Source organism: Labeo rohita, chromosome 4 (assembly GCF_022985175.1).
Source record: "Labeo rohita strain BAU-BD-2019 chromosome 4, IGBB_LRoh.1.0, whole genome shotgun sequence".
NCBI lineage: Eukaryota > Metazoa > Chordata > Actinopteri > Cypriniformes > Cyprinidae > Labeo > Labeo rohita.
This window is the reverse complement of record NC_066872.1, coordinates 40,183,780-40,201,484: the sequence shown is the minus strand read 5'-3', so window position 1 is coordinate 40,201,484 and position 17,705 is coordinate 40,183,780. Positions and strand designations below refer to the sequence as shown.

General features: G+C 38.4%; 1 protein-coding gene across 2 annotated transcripts; it reads left to right on the top strand.

Annotated features, from left to right (window-relative positions):
• Positions 1 to 102: 102 nt before the first annotated feature.
• Positions 103 to 15,724, top strand: sult4a1 (sulfotransferase family 4A, member 1). 2 transcript variants are annotated; one of them, XR_007827604.1, is made up of 8 exons: positions 103 to 429; positions 8,038 to 8,168; positions 8,285 to 8,365; positions 8,482 to 8,608; positions 8,696 to 8,790; positions 12,039 to 12,177; positions 12,841 to 12,961; positions 13,528 to 13,605. XR_007827604.1 is itself a non-coding variant. In XM_051107890.1 (7 exons), exons 1-7 carry the CDS (start codon positions 261 to 263, stop codon positions 13,638 to 13,640), a joined length of 855 nt encoding a protein of 284 aa, XP_050963847.1. In that variant the 5' UTR covers positions 104 to 260; the 3' UTR covers positions 13,641 to 15,724. The 2 variants fall into 2 exon arrangements, 1 of the variants encoding a protein (XP_050963847.1); XM_051107890.1 differs by lacking the exon at positions 12,841 to 12,961 and having other exon boundaries at positions 104 to 429; positions 13,528 to 15,724.
• The last annotated feature ends 1,981 nt before the right edge of the window (positions 15,725 to 17,705 follow it).

The following is a 17,705-nucleotide window of genomic DNA, read 5'->3' as shown; positions in this document are numbered from 1 at the left end:
TAGAAACGTGTTGTTTATTTACATAAGAGATGAACAGCTGGCCTGCTCAAGGAACCGCCCCGACAACTGGTGCTGATGCTGAGAGAATCCCATTACATCATCTCTCCTCCTCCTGATTGGCTGAAGGTCAAGGCGCACGCAAAGCGGCACGTCTTTGCCAAACAATCAGAGGCTGCTGGATATCAAATGCGTCTTCTTCTGCCCAATTCTTTTTAAAAATCAATCCCTTCAAGCCTTTCGTGTTGTAATCGTTTGAAAGGATGGCGGAAAGCGAGGTGGACACGCCGAGCACCCCGATTGAATACGAGAGCAAATACTTCGAGTATGAAGGAGTTCGACTCCCTCCTTTCTGCAGGGGCAAGATGGACGAGATCGCCAACTTTTCGTTAAGAAGTAGCGACATATGGATCGTTACATACCCCAAATCAGGTATTAAAAACAAACGCCTGAATGCATCTTACATGCGCTTGCTTTTCTTTTATAGAGGATGCAGTTATTTAAGGTGTGTTTACCAAGGTGTTTATCAATGCACGTCTTTTTTTTGGATATTTATTTTTAGACTGTATGATTTAGAGTGTGTTAAAGCATATTTTGGATAGCTTGTGAATATAATAAGTAAAAAAACGTTCATATGCATATTTTTACAGTCTGTATATAGTACATAGGCCTATTAAATTACAGACAAATAAATGTGTTTACCATTATAGATGATTCATTAACAGCCTGGATGACATTGGCAATATTATTAATTTCAAATAAGAGGCGATTTCAAAATATTATGAAACCAGCCTGGCCCATCTAATCATGTCCGGTCCACCCTGGGAGTCAGTATCTGAGTCAGGCCTGTATAAAAACAAATGAGTTTGAATTAAAAAATAAGGTAAACAGTTGCTTGTTTTAGAGACTGTGTGATCTCTGGATGATAAGAATGCAAAATCAGAACTGGGTGTGTTTGTATTGGATGTTGATGTGCAATTAAAAACAAAGCAAGGTGAAATGTTTGCCATGCCCACACGCGTTCATTCACTGCAGAGGCGCTGTTTCTTATTAGGATGCATCACTCCCTCTCCCACGCATGCTTGTTGCTATGTCAATCTACTTGTGTAACAAGTCAGCTGAAAACAAATGTATAGTTGCAGATCTTTTTTGATTCATGCAATGAAAAAAAGGAAATTATACTGGAAAGTTCATATGCATTATAGAGCTGTCTTATTGCTTTCTCACCTGCTTGCATTTTAGAAGCCAAACAGGGAATGGTAACACTTTACAATAACATTCAATTAGTTAACTTTAGTTAATGCGTATTAACTAAAATGAACTAACAATGAGCAATTCACAATGTTAAAGGTATAGTTCACCTGAAAAATGCTCATCCTCAGGCCATACAAGATGTACATGAGTTTGTTTTATCACAACAGATTTGGATAAATTTAGCATTACATTACTTGCTCAGCAGTGGATGCTTTGCAGTGAATGGGTGCCGTCAGAATAAAAGTCTAAACAGTTAATAAAAACATTACAATAATCTGTAATGACTCCAGTCCATCAGTTATTGTCTTGTGAAGCAAAAACAGCATGTTTGTATGAAACAAATCCATTATAAGATGTTTTTTTAACTTTAAACCATTGCTTCCAGCAATATTATGCATAATATTACTTTCTTAAATGCAAAAGTCATCTAGTCTGAATCAGGAGAGAAATATGCACCGTCTAAAACAAACCAAAATTTTTTTTTTGGGAGATTTTGATGTGAGAGGACAACAGGGGATGCACTTTTTCACTGGATTATGGACTTGCATTCTGGCTAGAAGCAATAGTTTAAAGTTAAAACATCTTTATGATGCATTTGTTCATTCTGACGGCACCCATTCACTGCATTGGTAAGCAAGTGATGCTAAATTTCTCCAAATGTGTTCTGATGAAGAAACAACTCATCTACATCTGGGATAGCCTGATGATGAGTAAATTTACAGCAAATTTTAATTTTAATGCTAGTTAATAAAAATACTACTGTTCACTGTTAGTTCATGCCAGCTGAGGTCCTCAGGTAAATGATGTAAACACATATTTTTAATTTTAGTAATGTATTAATATATGTGACCCTGGACCACAAAACCAGTCATAAGGGTAAATTGTTTAAAATTGAGCTGAATGAATACGCTTTCCACTGATGTATGGTTTGTTACGATAGGACAATATTTGAAAATCTGGAATCTGAGAGTGCAAAAAAAATCTAAATATTGAGAAAATCACCTTTAAAGTTGTGCAAATGAAGTTCTTAGTGTAACGTTGGGAGTGAGACGAGAGACAAGCGGATCCATTTGCACGCTTTTATTGAAGGATTTGGACAGAGACATGGTCAAGGCAGGCGTGGTCAGACAGGAGCAGACAGGTGTATAAGGGCTAGGCAGAGAGTAGTCGATAAACAGGCGGGGGGTCGAGACAAACCAGACGAGGAGCCAGAATAACAGAAAGACACGACACGGGGTGAACACAGAGAAACGCTTCGTATGACCAGATAAACACAGTACAATACTCGGCGGTGAGTGACAGAAAGATCGGGGCTTTTATACTGTCTCTGATTGGACGGGGGTGTAGTGCAATGGCTGATGGGGAATGGAGTCCGGGGTGTAGTGCAACAGTCAGAGTGTGTAAACAGAGGGAGAGCGACATCTGGTGGTGAGCGGTCCGCAGCTCACCGACCAGATTCGTAACATAGCCCCCTCCCAAAGAGCGGCTTCCAGACGCTACAAACGAACCATATTCCAGCGGAGCGGTGGGGCGGGGGTGAGACAGGGCAAGGGCTGGAGGGCCAGGTCCGTGCAGAGGACCAGGTGACTGGGGCAGGACCGACAGAGCAGGAGCCCACCAGGGTGGAGCCGGAGGCGGTGCAGGAGGCACAGGGGCCCTCCAGGGCGCCGCCGGAGGCGGAACAGGAGGCACCGGAGCCCTCCAGGGCAGAGCAGGAGGCGCAGGAGCCCTCCAGGGCGGAGCCGGAGGCAGAGCAGGAGCCCTCCAGGGCGGAGCCGGAGGCAGAGCAGGAGACACCGGGACCTTCCAGGACGGAACCGGAGGCAGAGCAGGAGGCGCCGAGGCCCTCCAGGGCGGAACAGGAGGCGCCGAGGCCCTCCAGGGCGGAACAGGAGGCGCCGAGGCCCTCCAGGGCGGAACAGGAGAGGCGCCGAGGCCCTCCAGGGCGGAACAGGAGGCGCCAGAGCCCACCAGGGCTGAGCAGGAACCCGCATAATAGACTGGGACCTGGGGAGAACAGTGACAGAGGAGGCAGACAGAATGAGGGAAGAAGCAGAGAGTTTGTAGGGGGGCGCCACCTCCAAGGGAGGATCCACAGCCACGGCTGACACCTCAGGAGGCATTGGCGCGGCTTCTCCAACTGACGGGAGCTCTGGAGCAGACTTGGGACCAGACGGGACCTCTGGAGCAGACTTGGGACCAGACGGGGCGTGACTTGAGTCTGGGCCGTCAGGCGGGGCGTGACTTGACTCTGGGCCGTCAGGCGGGGCGTGACTTGACTCTGAAACCGCTTCGGGAAGACCGGCCATGATGGGTGCCGACTCAGGAGCAGAAAACATGACGTGACCAGGCTGTGGCTTGACTGAGATGGCCTGAGCAGGCTGTGGCTTGGCTGACGGGGCTTTAGCCGGCTCTGACGTGGCGGCCATCTTGTGCGGTGGCTCTGGCGAGGCGGCCATCTTGTGCGGTGGCTCTGGCGTGGCGGCCATCTTGTGCGGTGGCTCTGTAACTTGGCTTGAGACAGGAAACACAGCTCCAGCTTGGTTTGACACAGCTCCAGCTTGGTTTGACTCAGGAACAACATGGCTTGACTCAGGAACAACATGGCTTGACTCAGGAACAACATGGCTTGACTCAGGAACAACATGGCTTGACTCAGGAACAACATGGCTTGACTCAGGAACAACATGGCTTGACTCAGGAACAACATGGCTTGACTCAGGAAACACAGTTGCAACTTGACTTGACTCAGGGAATGTAACTGTACCTTTAAACGGCTCTTGTATGGCAGCTGTGACGTGACGGAGCTCTGTGATCGCCGCCATCTTGTGAACGGGCTCCGCCGTTGCCGCCATTGTGTGGACGCGCTCCGACGCGGCCGCCATTTTGTGAACGGGCACAGCTGTCGCCGCCATTAGAGCGATGCTATCCATTACGTTCGCCGCCATTTGAGCAATGCGATCCATTGCCGTCGTCATGGCTCGGGCGCGCTCCAGCGTGGCCGCATTTCCCCGAGTGAGCCAAGCGGCCAGCGGATCTGTGGCGTCGCGCTCCGGCGCGGCCGTCATTATATGAGCGGGGTGCGCGGCCGCCATTACCGAGTTGTCGCGTTCCTCCTTCGCGACCCCCACAGTAAGCGACGCGCGCCCACACACAATAGTCCAAAGTCCATACCTGAATGTCCGAGGGAAAAGCTGCTGGATCCTGTTGTGGCCGAGTATTCTGTAACGTTGGGAGTGAGACGAGAGACAAGCGGATCCATTTGCACGCTTTTATTGAAGGATTTGGACAGAGACATGGTCAAGGCAGGCGTGGTCAGACAGGAGCAGACAGGTGTATAAGGGCTAGGCAGAGAGTAGTCGATAAACAGGCGGGGGGTCGAGACAAACCAGACGAGGAGCCAGAATAACAGAAAGACACGACACGGGGTGAACACAGAGAAACGCTTCGTATGACCAGATAAACACAGTACAATACTCGGCGGTGAGTGACAGAAAGATCGGGGCTTTTATACTGTCTCTGATTGGACGGGGGTGTAGTGCAATGGCTGATGGGGAATGGAGTCCGGGGTGTAGTGCAACAGTCAGAGTGTGTAAACAGAGGGAGAGCGACATCTGGTGGTGAGCGGTCCGCAGCTCACCGACCAGATTCGTAACACTTAGCAATGCATATTACTAATCAAAAGTAAAATTTTGATATATTTACAATAGGAAATTTACAAAATATCTTCATGGCACATGATCTTTACTTAATATCCTAATGATTTTCTGCATAAAAGAAAAATCAATCATTTTTACCCATACAGTGTATTTTTGACTATTGCTACAAATATACCCGTGCTACTTAAGACTGGTTTTGTGGTCCAGGGTCACATCTGCTGAAATTAACATTGACTAAGATTAATAATGTTTTAGAATTCTTTCTCATTGTTAGTTAATGTTAACTAATGTTAACAAATGGGACTTTATTGTAAAGTTTTACTAAGTAAACCATCACTGGCCTGTAAACAACATTAGTACAGTCAAGGACCTAGTTTAAATGGATGCGGTTGTTTATATAACATGATATGGATACCACTGTGCAGTTGTGAAGAGAAGAAATGAGAGATTGACAGACAGCATTATATTAAGAATGATAGTGTGAGGGTCTGAAATTGCTTGGCTTTGCAGAGGATGTTGTGTCACACCAGCATCTGTGTAATTGAGTTCGGAGAGCCGAGGGAAGGCCGAGCTCTGCTGAGTGTTACACACTGAAATGTGTGTCTCCAGCGGGCTGTGATGGATGACAGGTCAACAGAGTCACACGTTGCACTGCCAGTCGAATCTGCAGAGTAAACAGACATTGGCTTGTTGATAGTTGTGATGGGAATGGCAGAGTCAAACATTATAGGCTTCCTGATATCTGTCAGGCTTCTTATAATACAATTATGCTCGGTTATGTCCACATTAAATATTTTCATAACTTTAACCTGTCTGGACAAATGTGTTTCAAAAAAAAGTTTGGTAGTGCACACATTGAGTTTGCAAGACAACTTTTAACTTTATGTGGCTTTATTTTGCTTTGCAGTCCAGTGGGAAGAAGTGGCCAGAGGGTCATATGACCCTGATGATGTGTTTTCTTGGAAGGGAAAAAAACTATTGCGAATCAACCACACACTCCTGTTTTCATCACTGGTTTAAAATCGGATTTAAAATGGATTTTAAACCCATCAAATGTCATAATCTTCTGAAAGATAGATGTTTATTATGTCCTTAAAATCATACATTTGTTCCAGATCTTTAAAGTAGCTAACACAAGACCGTTTACCGTCGTTATTCGAGGAATCTGTGCAGCAAATCGAGTTATTTTCTGACAGTATTAAATCTTTGAAGGGGTCATCGGATGCAAAGTTCACTTTTTCCATGTTGTTTGAACATTAATGTGTGTTGGCAGTGTATGTACAAATCTACCCTATAATGATAAAAATCCATGCATTGGTTTTAAATAATCTGTAAAAATAATATCCCCTTTTGTAGCGTCACACCGACAGAGGCCGCTCCCACGATAGTTGATTGACAAGAGCGTCTTACCCCAGATCAGCTGTAACAGTCCGATCTCAGATTGGGATGATTTTTGTAGAGCTCATTTTGACAAGGTAAAAAGGGTGTTGTTTTACACAACCAAAGTATATTACAGACCCTTCATTAAGACCATAAAGAACAATTTCAGCTTGTGGAAAATGGGCATCCGATGAGCCCTTTAAGTATTAAATCTAAAATCTTTAAGGGTGAGCCCAGGTTGGGTTGTTTTGTATAGGTATTTCTATGTATGTTGTTCACATAAAAGCATGCAGAATTTATGTTTTTTGAATCTTTAATAAACAATTTTTCTGAATTCAATTAATGACAGTTCAGTGTAGATGACTGCCCTCAAGAAAACACACAGAGCATTTATCATTTAAAGCGTTTAGCTAATTCTGCCATTACTTTGGTTAAGTATAACTTAACCAAACTGTATACCAATAATAATAAAATAATAAATTCCAACCTATTTTGGGGTTCATTTTAAGCAAGAAATAAAAGTAATTTTTTTAGCAATAGTTAAGTTAAATAAAACAACCCAGGAAGGCTGGGTTAAACATTTAACATAACTGCTGGGTCAAAACAACCCGATCGCTGGGTTTATCTGTTTGTTTTTAATCCAGAATTTTTTTAGAGTGTATGCTCTAAAGCCAGCCAAGAGTAAACAAAACTGCTGAATACGTGTAAAAGAGGCACTTTATAAAAAATTCAAGGTCATGCTTGTATTATGCCTTTGTTTTGTGCTCCTGAAAACTCCTCATGCAGTCAACAAATAAGAGTTCTGCTGAATTGGCAAAATAATCGCTTCTCCTCAACTAAATGGAAGTAGGTTTTCACACACACGCATTTCACAGGAAATGGGAAAAATAAGTGAAAAAAAGTGAAAGAGGGCACTGATAATCCTCCACAGACATACACATACAAAAAAGTGTGAGAAAAAAATCTGTTTGATTACATATGCTTTCGCATTAATGAGGTCAGTCTCCAAACTTTAATTTATCAAGCTTTTTAAACAATATGAATAAAACTTGTTGGGGTTTGAATGGTTCCTCAAATGTTTAATGCTAGTCATGAGTTTAAACCAGTGCAGAATTACTTTCACAATTAATTTGTTAAGGCTAATAAATATTACGTCCGTACATTTTTCTTGGAATGTGACATTTTCCTGATAATGTTGCTGCATTATATCTACATTCGTCAAAGAACGTGAAGAAGGTGGAAGATACAAAGATCAGGGTGTGTATCCAAAACTTTTGACGCAGCAGGGTGAAATTTCATTATCAGCGCTGCCTAAAGGTCAACAGCAGCATGTTTGTAACCGGCTCCCTGCATAATCAAACCACCATTGTACTGTTGGGTAGAGGCCTGACAAAACAATTAACACATAAAAAATGCCAGAAAAAAATGCTCTAATAAAATGAATAGCCCTAAATCATGTGGCAAGATGTCATTTTAGATCCTCACCCAATAAACTCAACGTCCTCTGTGAAGCATGATGGCTTCTGCATCAAACAGACTGGCTGCTCCTCATCAGCTGGGATGGTCAAAACTGAAAAAAATAAATAAATACATTTTAAAAATGCACTTAACCAAAGAATAGTTTTAAACCAATGAGGTTGCAGGTCAGGCTATATTCAGGCAAATGCATGCAGTTACAGTTAAGTGCATCTTTAACCATTAATAATGCATCCAGAACAACTTTTCTTTCTTCCTCTCTCACACAAAGGTACGAGTTTGTTACAAGAGGTGGTATATCTTGTGAGTCAGGGCGCGGACCCAGATGAGATCGGGCTTATGAATATTGATGAGCAGCTTCCTGTGTTGGAATATCCACAGCCGGGTTTGGAGATCATCCAGGTGTTTACTCTCTCACATTCACTTATTTACTGAACCAATGGCCTTCAGCATGGGAATAACGTTTAGTTTCCCTCTGACTTCCTAGAATGGTAAAGTTGAGTTTTGTGTCTCTCTAGGAACTGACGTCGCCTCGTCTGATCAAAAGCCACCTGCCGTATCGCTTTCTGCCCACAGCGATGCACAATGGTGAAGGCAAGGTCAGCTGGAAAACACAATGCAACATATTAATCATGACTTCCAATTGTCTATTAAAGACAATCAATGAAATTGACAATTCAGATAAATGCTATGCATATCAATGCATGTCCCCTAGGTGATCTATATGGCCAGGAACCCTAAAGACCTGGTGGTGTCCTACTACCAGTTTCATCGCTCTTTACGAACCATGAGCTACCGGGGAACATTCCAGGAATTCTGCAGGCGATTCATGAATGATAAGTGTGAGTGAGACACATATGACACAAAGTGGACATGCTTTCTCAAAAGAAATGTGTACGAGAATGTACCTTTTGTCTTATTCCCTGTAGTGGGATACGGCTCCTGGTTTGAGCATGTTCAGGAGTTCTGGGAGCATCGCATGGACTCTAACGTTCTCTTTTTGAAATATGAGGATATGTACAAGGTACTGCATCCACTGAGACAGACACACATACAGGTTTCCATATTTTTTGGGAAAGTTTCATACACATAATGGTTTTTCTAATGTACAAACTGTATTTTCTAACCTATTAGCCTAACCTTACCCCTCACTAGAAACTTTCTGCATTTTTACATTTTTATAACACTTGATTGTGCATGATTTATAAGCTTGTTTCCTCATGGGGACCTAAAAAAAAATGTCCCCACAAGGTCAAAATCTACTGGCATTACTATGCTTGTGGGGACACATAATGTAATTGTACCAGAATACACACACACACACACATTATTTACATTATGCATTTAGTATATATTATTTACATTATGCAGTATTACTCACAGTATGCAGCTTTTTTGTGTTTGTGTTTGTATCAGTGTTAATTTGGGGTGTAACGGTACATGTATTCATATTCATTCGAACCGTCACGGGTCATATATATACCTGTTTTTATATATTATATAGCATATTTTAAAAACCTTAAAAAATATAAAATGTAAGCCCTATGTTTATTTGCAACAGTTATGCTAACAACAATAGAGGGTATGCATGTGACGTCACCACCAGCTGGAGTGGCAAAAAGACTGAATGGCAGCATTGGTTTCAACGTTTCAAACTCTGGTCCTGGAGGGCCGCAGCTCTGCAGAGTTTAGATGCAACCCTAATTAACCACACCTGATCCAATTATAAAGTCCTTCAGGCTTAATTGAAAACTGCATAGTATGTGTGTTGGAGCAAGGATGGAACAAAACTCTGCAGGGCTGCGGCCCTCCAGGACCAACTGAGTTTGACACCCCTGCTATATATTGTAATATAGTATATTGTATTGACAACTCATCAGCTAAATATTTACCATCTTAAATTCTGCATAACTGGATGTTTTTAAATAAATACTGACAAAAAGTATATACATTTTTCAGCTGGACGATATGACGATATATATAACATTGATATAAGTGATCAGCAGGAAAGTGACGTCAACGTATACCCTCTATACATTGCAAACATCCATAATGACACACACGTGGCCTGCTCACTCCAAAGTCTAAACTCCAAGGGCTCTGCCCTTCGAAGGGAGAAGGGCATGAGGATGATCACTTCCATCTGGAATTTGCCCTGTGATGGTTCGGTACGAATACACGTACCGTTACACCCCTAGTGTTAATCTATGAATATTTTAAATGATTTAAATGAGCATTTATTTTTATATTTTCATTTTTAATTTTAGCTTATTTTAGTGATACTGTTATGTGCTATTGTCACTTTTAGTATTTAAAAAAATATATTTATGTGGAGATAAATTTTATTTAATTTTTAGAACTTTTGGCATTTATTTTAGTTGCCACAGCAATATTTCTAGAAATTGTTTTAATTGTGTCAATTACCAAAAATGATCGGTAACACTTTACAATAAGGTCTCATTTGTTAACTTTAGTTAATGCATTAACTAACATTAACTTACAATGAACAGTATATTTTTACAGCATTTATTAATCTTTTTTAGGTTTAGTTAATAAAAATGTTCATGCTCATGGTAATTCACAGTACACTGACTAATGTTAATATATACAACTTTAAATTTTAATAATGTATTAGTAAGTTTTAAACTTAATATTAACTAACATTAATAAATGCTATATAATGATTGTTCATTAACTAGTAAAATGTTAACAAACAGAACCTTATTGTAAAGTGTCACCAAATTATTTTTAAGTTTTGCATTAAAAATATCTCTGCTTTAATTCAGTTTTTTTGTAAACTGATGTAAAGATGACCTCAAACTCTTTGCATAATGTGTTCTGCTTCATATACTTAATAGAGTATAATATACTCCACTATATACTCAAGTATAGTCTCTTTTTAACCTCCACACAACCACTATTTGTCTATGCAGTATCAGTGCAAAGAGGCCTATAATCACTTTAGTATATTTCATTCTTGAAAACAGCTGTATTCATGTCTTAAGGACTACAATTCCTGGAAACTGTGATAGTAGAGTGTTATGTTTGCATATTAGAGGGGAATCACTGATAATCAGTCTGCTTAAGTATGTTGTTTTCATATCTTTAAGAAGTAAAGTGATTAAGTGAGCTCAGAGTCCAGCAGGAAAGCACAAACAGAGACACACGGCATGTGACAGAAGCGTATCCTGTGATGCAACAGACTAATGTATAGAAACAAAAACATATAGATAGTACACCATGTTCCAGTAGTATGTAGTTCATGACACCATGACACAGCACTATATGAGTCTATATATGAGTCTATATGCCGAACATAAAGGATACTATATAAATTAAACTATATATATATATATATATATATAATTTATTTATTTTTTACAAAACTGTTGTTCCTTAATTTTTTATTTTAACAACACTAAATAAGTTAAATATAAAGTAAAAGTCTGACTCTTAAATATTAAGCATCATTAATTAAACTGCTATTTTTGATTAACATAAAAAGTTGTTTATGTTCCAAACTTCATATATAAAAACTGGTAACACTATACAATAAGGTTCATTAGTTAACACTGTGAACTACTCTGAACTAACATTGGACAACTGTATTTTTATTTTATTATTTAACTAACATTAACAAAGATGAATAAATAGTATATAGTAATAATAGTAATAGTAATATATATATTGTTCATTGTTTGTTCATGTTAGTTAATATATTAACTAATGTTAACAAATGACATCTTATTGTTAAAAATGTTACCAAAAAACTAAAACAATAAATTAATAAAATGCAGATTGTGTTTACTTAATTTTGGCTGTATGAACTATTTTTATGTACAGTATAGTTATTACTTTAACTCAATAATTGTAAAATCAAATATTAAATATTTTTAATAATCTAATTCATTTATTTTACTTTAATTAATTGAAATTGATTACTGAACTATTATTTAGCTATTCCTTAGTGTATACCAGTGCAACTGCTCTGACAGAAAATAAACAGATGCACATACTTGAATTGGTTGCATTGCATAATGTACTATTAGCAATTAAATTTTTTTCTATGCAGAACATCTGAAAAATAAAAATTCACCTGCACCTTGAGGTCTCTGAAATCATTTAAAAACAAAGTTAATTATGTAAGCTAATTATGTCTTCATGTATTCATCTGTGTAAGACCAAGCCGTGAGTCATGATTACATAATCAAAAGATTGTCATTCTCTCCGTCTCTCCACCTTTCCTGCTGCCTGTAATTTTCCCCTCTGGAGGATCTGGGGACCCTGGTGGAGCAGCTGGCTCGCTTTCTGGGTATCTCGTGTGATAAAGCCCAGCTGGAGAGCATGGTGGAGAGCTGTAACCAACTCATCGAGCAGTGCTGCAACTCTGAGGCCCTGTCCATCTGCCGGGGTAAGAGAGAGATGACTGGAAAAAAAAGGGGGGGGGGGATCACTCGTAATTAATCATAAGCTAAAAACAAACTCAGATGTGCAATACAAAATAGCAAAAACACAGAAGAAAAATATTAGTGGTCATTTAACAGACTGTCACTGCATGTTCTGATCCCTGAGCTCACATGACCCTAAGCACACTGACCCTATATCTTATTTATCATTAGAGGAATTATAAAAATGGATTCCCGGAAATTTCTTATTAGGCAAGAGAAATCCTTAGTCTTTCCCAAGGAAGGACGCATGCAGTGATAAGTGCAGGCCAAAAGTGAGAGTGAATTTTAACACATTTCACATGCATGTATATGTCTGCCAGACAGGAATGTAGCCCCTTGTATGACTCAACAAGGACTCGATGTTTAGATCAATTCTGAGGCTTATTGGCCATACAAGGGAAGGATTGTTGGGCAGTGCCATCATGTGGTGAATATATGTGGTGCATCTTTATTTCTTTGGAAATTTCTGTTGCTGCTTGATGTCTTTGTGCTATTATTTGTTTTATTATTCATTAAACATGTATTTTTTACATAAAAAAGGATTGAAATTTATTTTAGAATTTTTTATAATTTGCATTTTAGTTCTGTTTTGTTGTTTTCTTGTGTCTTGTTCATTTTTCTTTTAGTGCATGGATACTTGGCTTGGCATGATGCTGAAAAATCGCAGTACATACAGTAGGGATTTATTATACTATAAGTGTACATGAAGATATACTGTGAACATGAAGATGGAAAAAGATGAGAAAGGTGAGTTTGGGTGATGTCAAGTCTTAAAGGAATGTTCAGGGTTTGACTGTCAAAAAAATGCAATGCAATGCAATGCAATGAAAAAAACTAAATAAATAAATAAAATAAAATAATAAAATGGGCCAACATTCTGGAGCGTATGAAGCAGAAATGTGAAGCCTATGTTTTTGGTGACACACATATATTAAAACAAATTATTATGCAAAAAAAAATTACATGAGCTGTAAATATTTCTTAATTTATATACTTTTAATACCATTTTCATATATCTTATTGATGCAATTCCTGGGTTGTATCATACAATAGTTCACAACATTATTTGCTGATATTTAAAAAGTTTAAAGATAAGTACCTAGTATTTAGTAATTAGTAGATAGTTGAAATAATAAAGTGTTAAAAACACAACTGAAATATTATTCCCTTTGCTAACCCAAATTATGCCAAAAAAACGCCTCCAAAAGAGCTTATCTTGCATTGAAACCAAAACCTTTAAATCAATGTCCCATTATGATTTAGTAGCTATGAAGAGATATGCAATCTTCTAACTCTGTTTTCATCTGCTTCAGGTCGTGTTGGGCTTTGGAAGGACATTTTCACTGTGTCCATGAATGAAAAGTTCGACGCTGTTTACCGACAGAAGATGGCCAAGTCTGACCTGACCTTTGACTTTATCCTGTGAGGGAGCGACACTGGACTATCTGCTAACCGCTCGAGAACAAACCGACCAACCAATCAGTTCACCTGCTGTGCTTAATGTCACCTGATAGACATTTCCCATCCAGATTTTATCTCTCCATTCTCACCATCTCTTGCTTATCAAAGCTTTCATTATTTTCTCAAAAGTTACTTCTTAGTACAGATACGCGGTCAGTACTAAGAGTCTTTTTTTTTTCTCGTGTGTATTTGTATAAACAGTGCATCAGCAGTGCTAGTCCGAAGTGTAAGCACAGTGCTTGTTGCGTTTGCACATTGTACAGAGCTATTCCATATCCCAAAGGCGCTTATGAAAAGTGTATTTATTAAAAATCAGAAATGGAAAATGATTTAGACTATATTCTATATGCTAAAGCCCTTACGACAAACTCAAAAATCGTTGTCGTTTCTCAGGAGGATTCTTGAAATCATTGGCTAATACGTGCACCAAATATGCAGTCATCCAATCACTGTTCAGGTCCGTGAAAACCTGAGCCTCATGATGAATGCTGATTGGCTCCTGGCCAAAAGATGTAAAGTGTGTGTGGAATGTCATTTCGCTTACTCTAGTGGCTTCTAGACGCTTTGACTTATATTCCAGTATAGCTATTCACTGATACTATACATATTTTACATTTATGTTACATTTACTTACATGCGTGTCCTTAATTAGAGCGTATCATGTCTACATATTTGCATAAGTGAGAAATATTAGTAACATGAGCGTACGCAATCTCTGTGTAAAGGAATAAGAGAACATTTTACATCAGTTACATGCACATCATAATATAATACATGACCAGAGTTTGCATTTCATCATTTTGTCTTGGTAAAAATGCATAAGATGAACTCAAATACCAGCACTTAAAACAAAGTGACTTACATATCCAACAATTGCTGTGTTTTGAACGGAATACTAGCATACTACATAGTGTACAATTTTTAATAAATAGTATGTGCAGCATGCATTATACCACTAAATAGTTTGGTATGTAATATTCTATGCTTTATTAAATGCATGAATTAAAAGACAGACAGTCATGTCAGAAATTTTTGATCAAATTTGGCAGTCTGATCAAAAAATGAGATGATACTATCTGGTTTATATGTAATGCTGAGAATGATTTGAGTGTGTTGCATTGTGGGATTCAGTTTTCTGTGCATCACGCACTAATGCAATGAAAAAGGTACATGTAAAGTTTAGAAAAAAATGTAAGAAAGATTATTTAAGTATGTTTAAGAAAGTACAATTTCAGTCTTTCCACTTTAAACATTTTAGGATTTATTCAATGTGTTACATGCCACTTTTTGGTAATTAATTGTAAAGTTTACTAGCAATTTTTGAGAAAAAGCTGATTTTACACCCACTTTTTTAGTGTAGTATGTAAGCTAATAGTTAATGCATACAGGAAATGTGCATGCTGTGCAAAGTATACATACTGTGTACTGTAGAAATAGTAAGAGTAGTATACTAGTATGCTATTTTGAACATTTTATCATTCATTTTTTAATTATAGCAAAAATACACTGAAAGTGTAGAAATAATTTATACTCATAAATCGCTAGTAAATTACTAAGAAAAGGCAAGTAACACAGAATTAAATATGACATTTTGAAGTAGAAAGACTTGGAAATGGTGTTTTCTTGTAAAATATACTCCAATAATCTTATTTTCAACTTTGACGTACAGTGTAGTATGCTAGTATGCTATTTTGAATTCATGCAATCACTTGATTCAGGAAGAGAACTTCTGTTCATACAGGAGAGAGGCTGTGATGTCATAAAGCTCTGAAACCTCACATCCAATCAGGAGTCATCACAGACACCTAATTCATTCCTCTACATACACCATTTTCTCTTTATTCGCACTCGCTATCATGCCTCTTTTTGTCTCTGGACACATTAGCCTGATGCTCTGAATGTCTTTACTGTGTGGGACTCACAGGCTACTACCAACATGTATTAGTACTGCGGCCAGCCTGCACTCTGCTGTCTTATGTAACTCAACACACTGGTTTCTTTTCAGTTTGCTTGCTGGTTTATTAATAAAGTGACATCTTTAGGCCTTGAGGTTTGGTTTGCCTACTGTGTGTTATTGCTATGCGGTTAGTGGATGATGATAATGATGCTTATTAATTGATTCTTCTTCTTTCTTCTTGCCTTAGAGCGTAAATACAACGTATCGGAATTAAAACGGCAGCTAATACAGCGGCTTAAATCTAAGATGCTGGATTAACAACAGTTGGAAACTGAAGCATGCTGAGTACAAAGAGGTTTCTGAACAATCACAGATGGCACCAAAGGACAAGCGAAGTTCCTATGGCAACAAATCAGCGCCTCTGATATACGTGTGTCCTTTAATCTGCCAGTCAGATATTAAAAAGGAGATCAGTGTAATCACTACAACTTTGTATTTTGATGTTACATTATAGCATAGTCTAATTTAATTTAGCTGAATTCAAAAAATGAACGTGTATCTGAAAATGTACTCACCCTGAGGCCGTTCAAGATGCGAATGAGTTGATAAAGATTGTTTTAATCTGCTGTTTGGACTATCATTCTGACGGCACCCATTCACTGCAGAGGATCCATTTGGTGAGAAAGTGATGTAATGCTAAATGTCTCCAAATCTGTTCAGATAAAGAAACAAACTCATTTACATCTTGGATGGCCTGAGGGTGAGTAAATGTTTTGCAAATTTAAATTTTTGGGTGAACAACATTCATTTAAAGGAACAGTTCATCATTTCTGAAACGTCTTCTCATACATGCCAGATGCATACAAATAATATAAAGAAGGCTCCACTTTGCATCTTAAAATATATTAATGAATCAGATAGCATATATTTGGAAAAATAAAGCACAATGCTCACATACTTTTATAGCCACTAGAGGGCAGTGCAGTCCATGGGAGAGATACTTAAGTTAATGTAAACATATCTTTTATCCTTTGGGTCTTACTAAACTTTCAGTTTAATTTGGCATTAAAAGCCTTATGTTTAAAATGCTAATTATGTCTTTGAAAGAGTATATAATTTATCTACTGTTGACAAACACCAAAACATACGATAAAGTGATTAAAAACATACTAACTTGTCCTGTGGGAGTTTTTGAAAAAGTGATTAAATCATTGTGATTTCTTACATTTATTGATTTTTTTTATTATTACTTATGATCATTTTAAGTAAAATATAGAATAAATAGTGCTGAGCATCCAAAATAAAAGTTTTTGCGTACATAATATATGTGTGTGTACTGTGTATATGTATTATGTGTATATAAATACACACATGCATGTATATATTTAAGAAAAAATTATATATTAAATATATTTATTGATAATATAAATAAAATGAATCTAAATATATATAAACACATGTAAGTACATGTAAATGTTTAAAAATATATATTGTGTGTGTGTGTCTTTATATATACATAATACACAGTACACACACATATATTATGTACACAAAAACTTTTATTTTGGATGCGATTAATCGCTGCCTACCACTAAAAATAAAATAAAAAAGAACTAAATAAACTAACCACTGACACATGCTGACAATCACACAGAAAGTTGCATGCTTCTGAATCTAACACACTTTTTAAACTTGCCCTACTCATTTTTACACTGCGTTGTGATTGCTTTGTACTTCCACTTGGTTTTTTCAGTTCTCCCATCAGAGTCACGTGGAATAACTGAGAATGAGTGAGATCCAGGACTTCTTTCCCGACAGGATCTGCACGTGTCTGTATAACTGTCAGTATCAGTCTTTCTACATCTGTATGCAACTCAGAAAAACACACTGGTTGTATGAAGAACTCACAGGCGTTGACAGCCCTGGGCTTTCGGGGTTAAAATTGTGAATATTACTCTTTTCCTGAAGGGGAGGCTTTACAGACTTTTCTCGACAAGTTCTGCAACTGAAAGTGCAACTAAGGAAGTCAGTCTGTGTGTGTGTGTGTGTGTGTGAGGGACAGAGAGAGAGCGAGAGAGAGAAATGTAACACAGCTGTGATATTCTGTTTGCTGTGTCAGTCTATGCTACTGCC

Coding starts and splice junctions, on each gene's coding strand:
- sult4a1 (XM_051107890.1), top strand. CDS start 261: ATGGCGGAAAGCGAGGTGGACACGCCGAGCACCCCGATTGAATACGAG. Junction 430..8,037: donor CGTTACATACCCCAAATCAG/GTATTAAAAACA, acceptor TCTCACACAAAG/GTACGAGTTTGTTACAAGAG. Junction 12,178..13,527: donor GGCCCTGTCCATCTGCCGGG/GTAAGAGAGAGA, acceptor CATCTGCTTCAG/GTCGTGTTGGGCTTTGGAAG.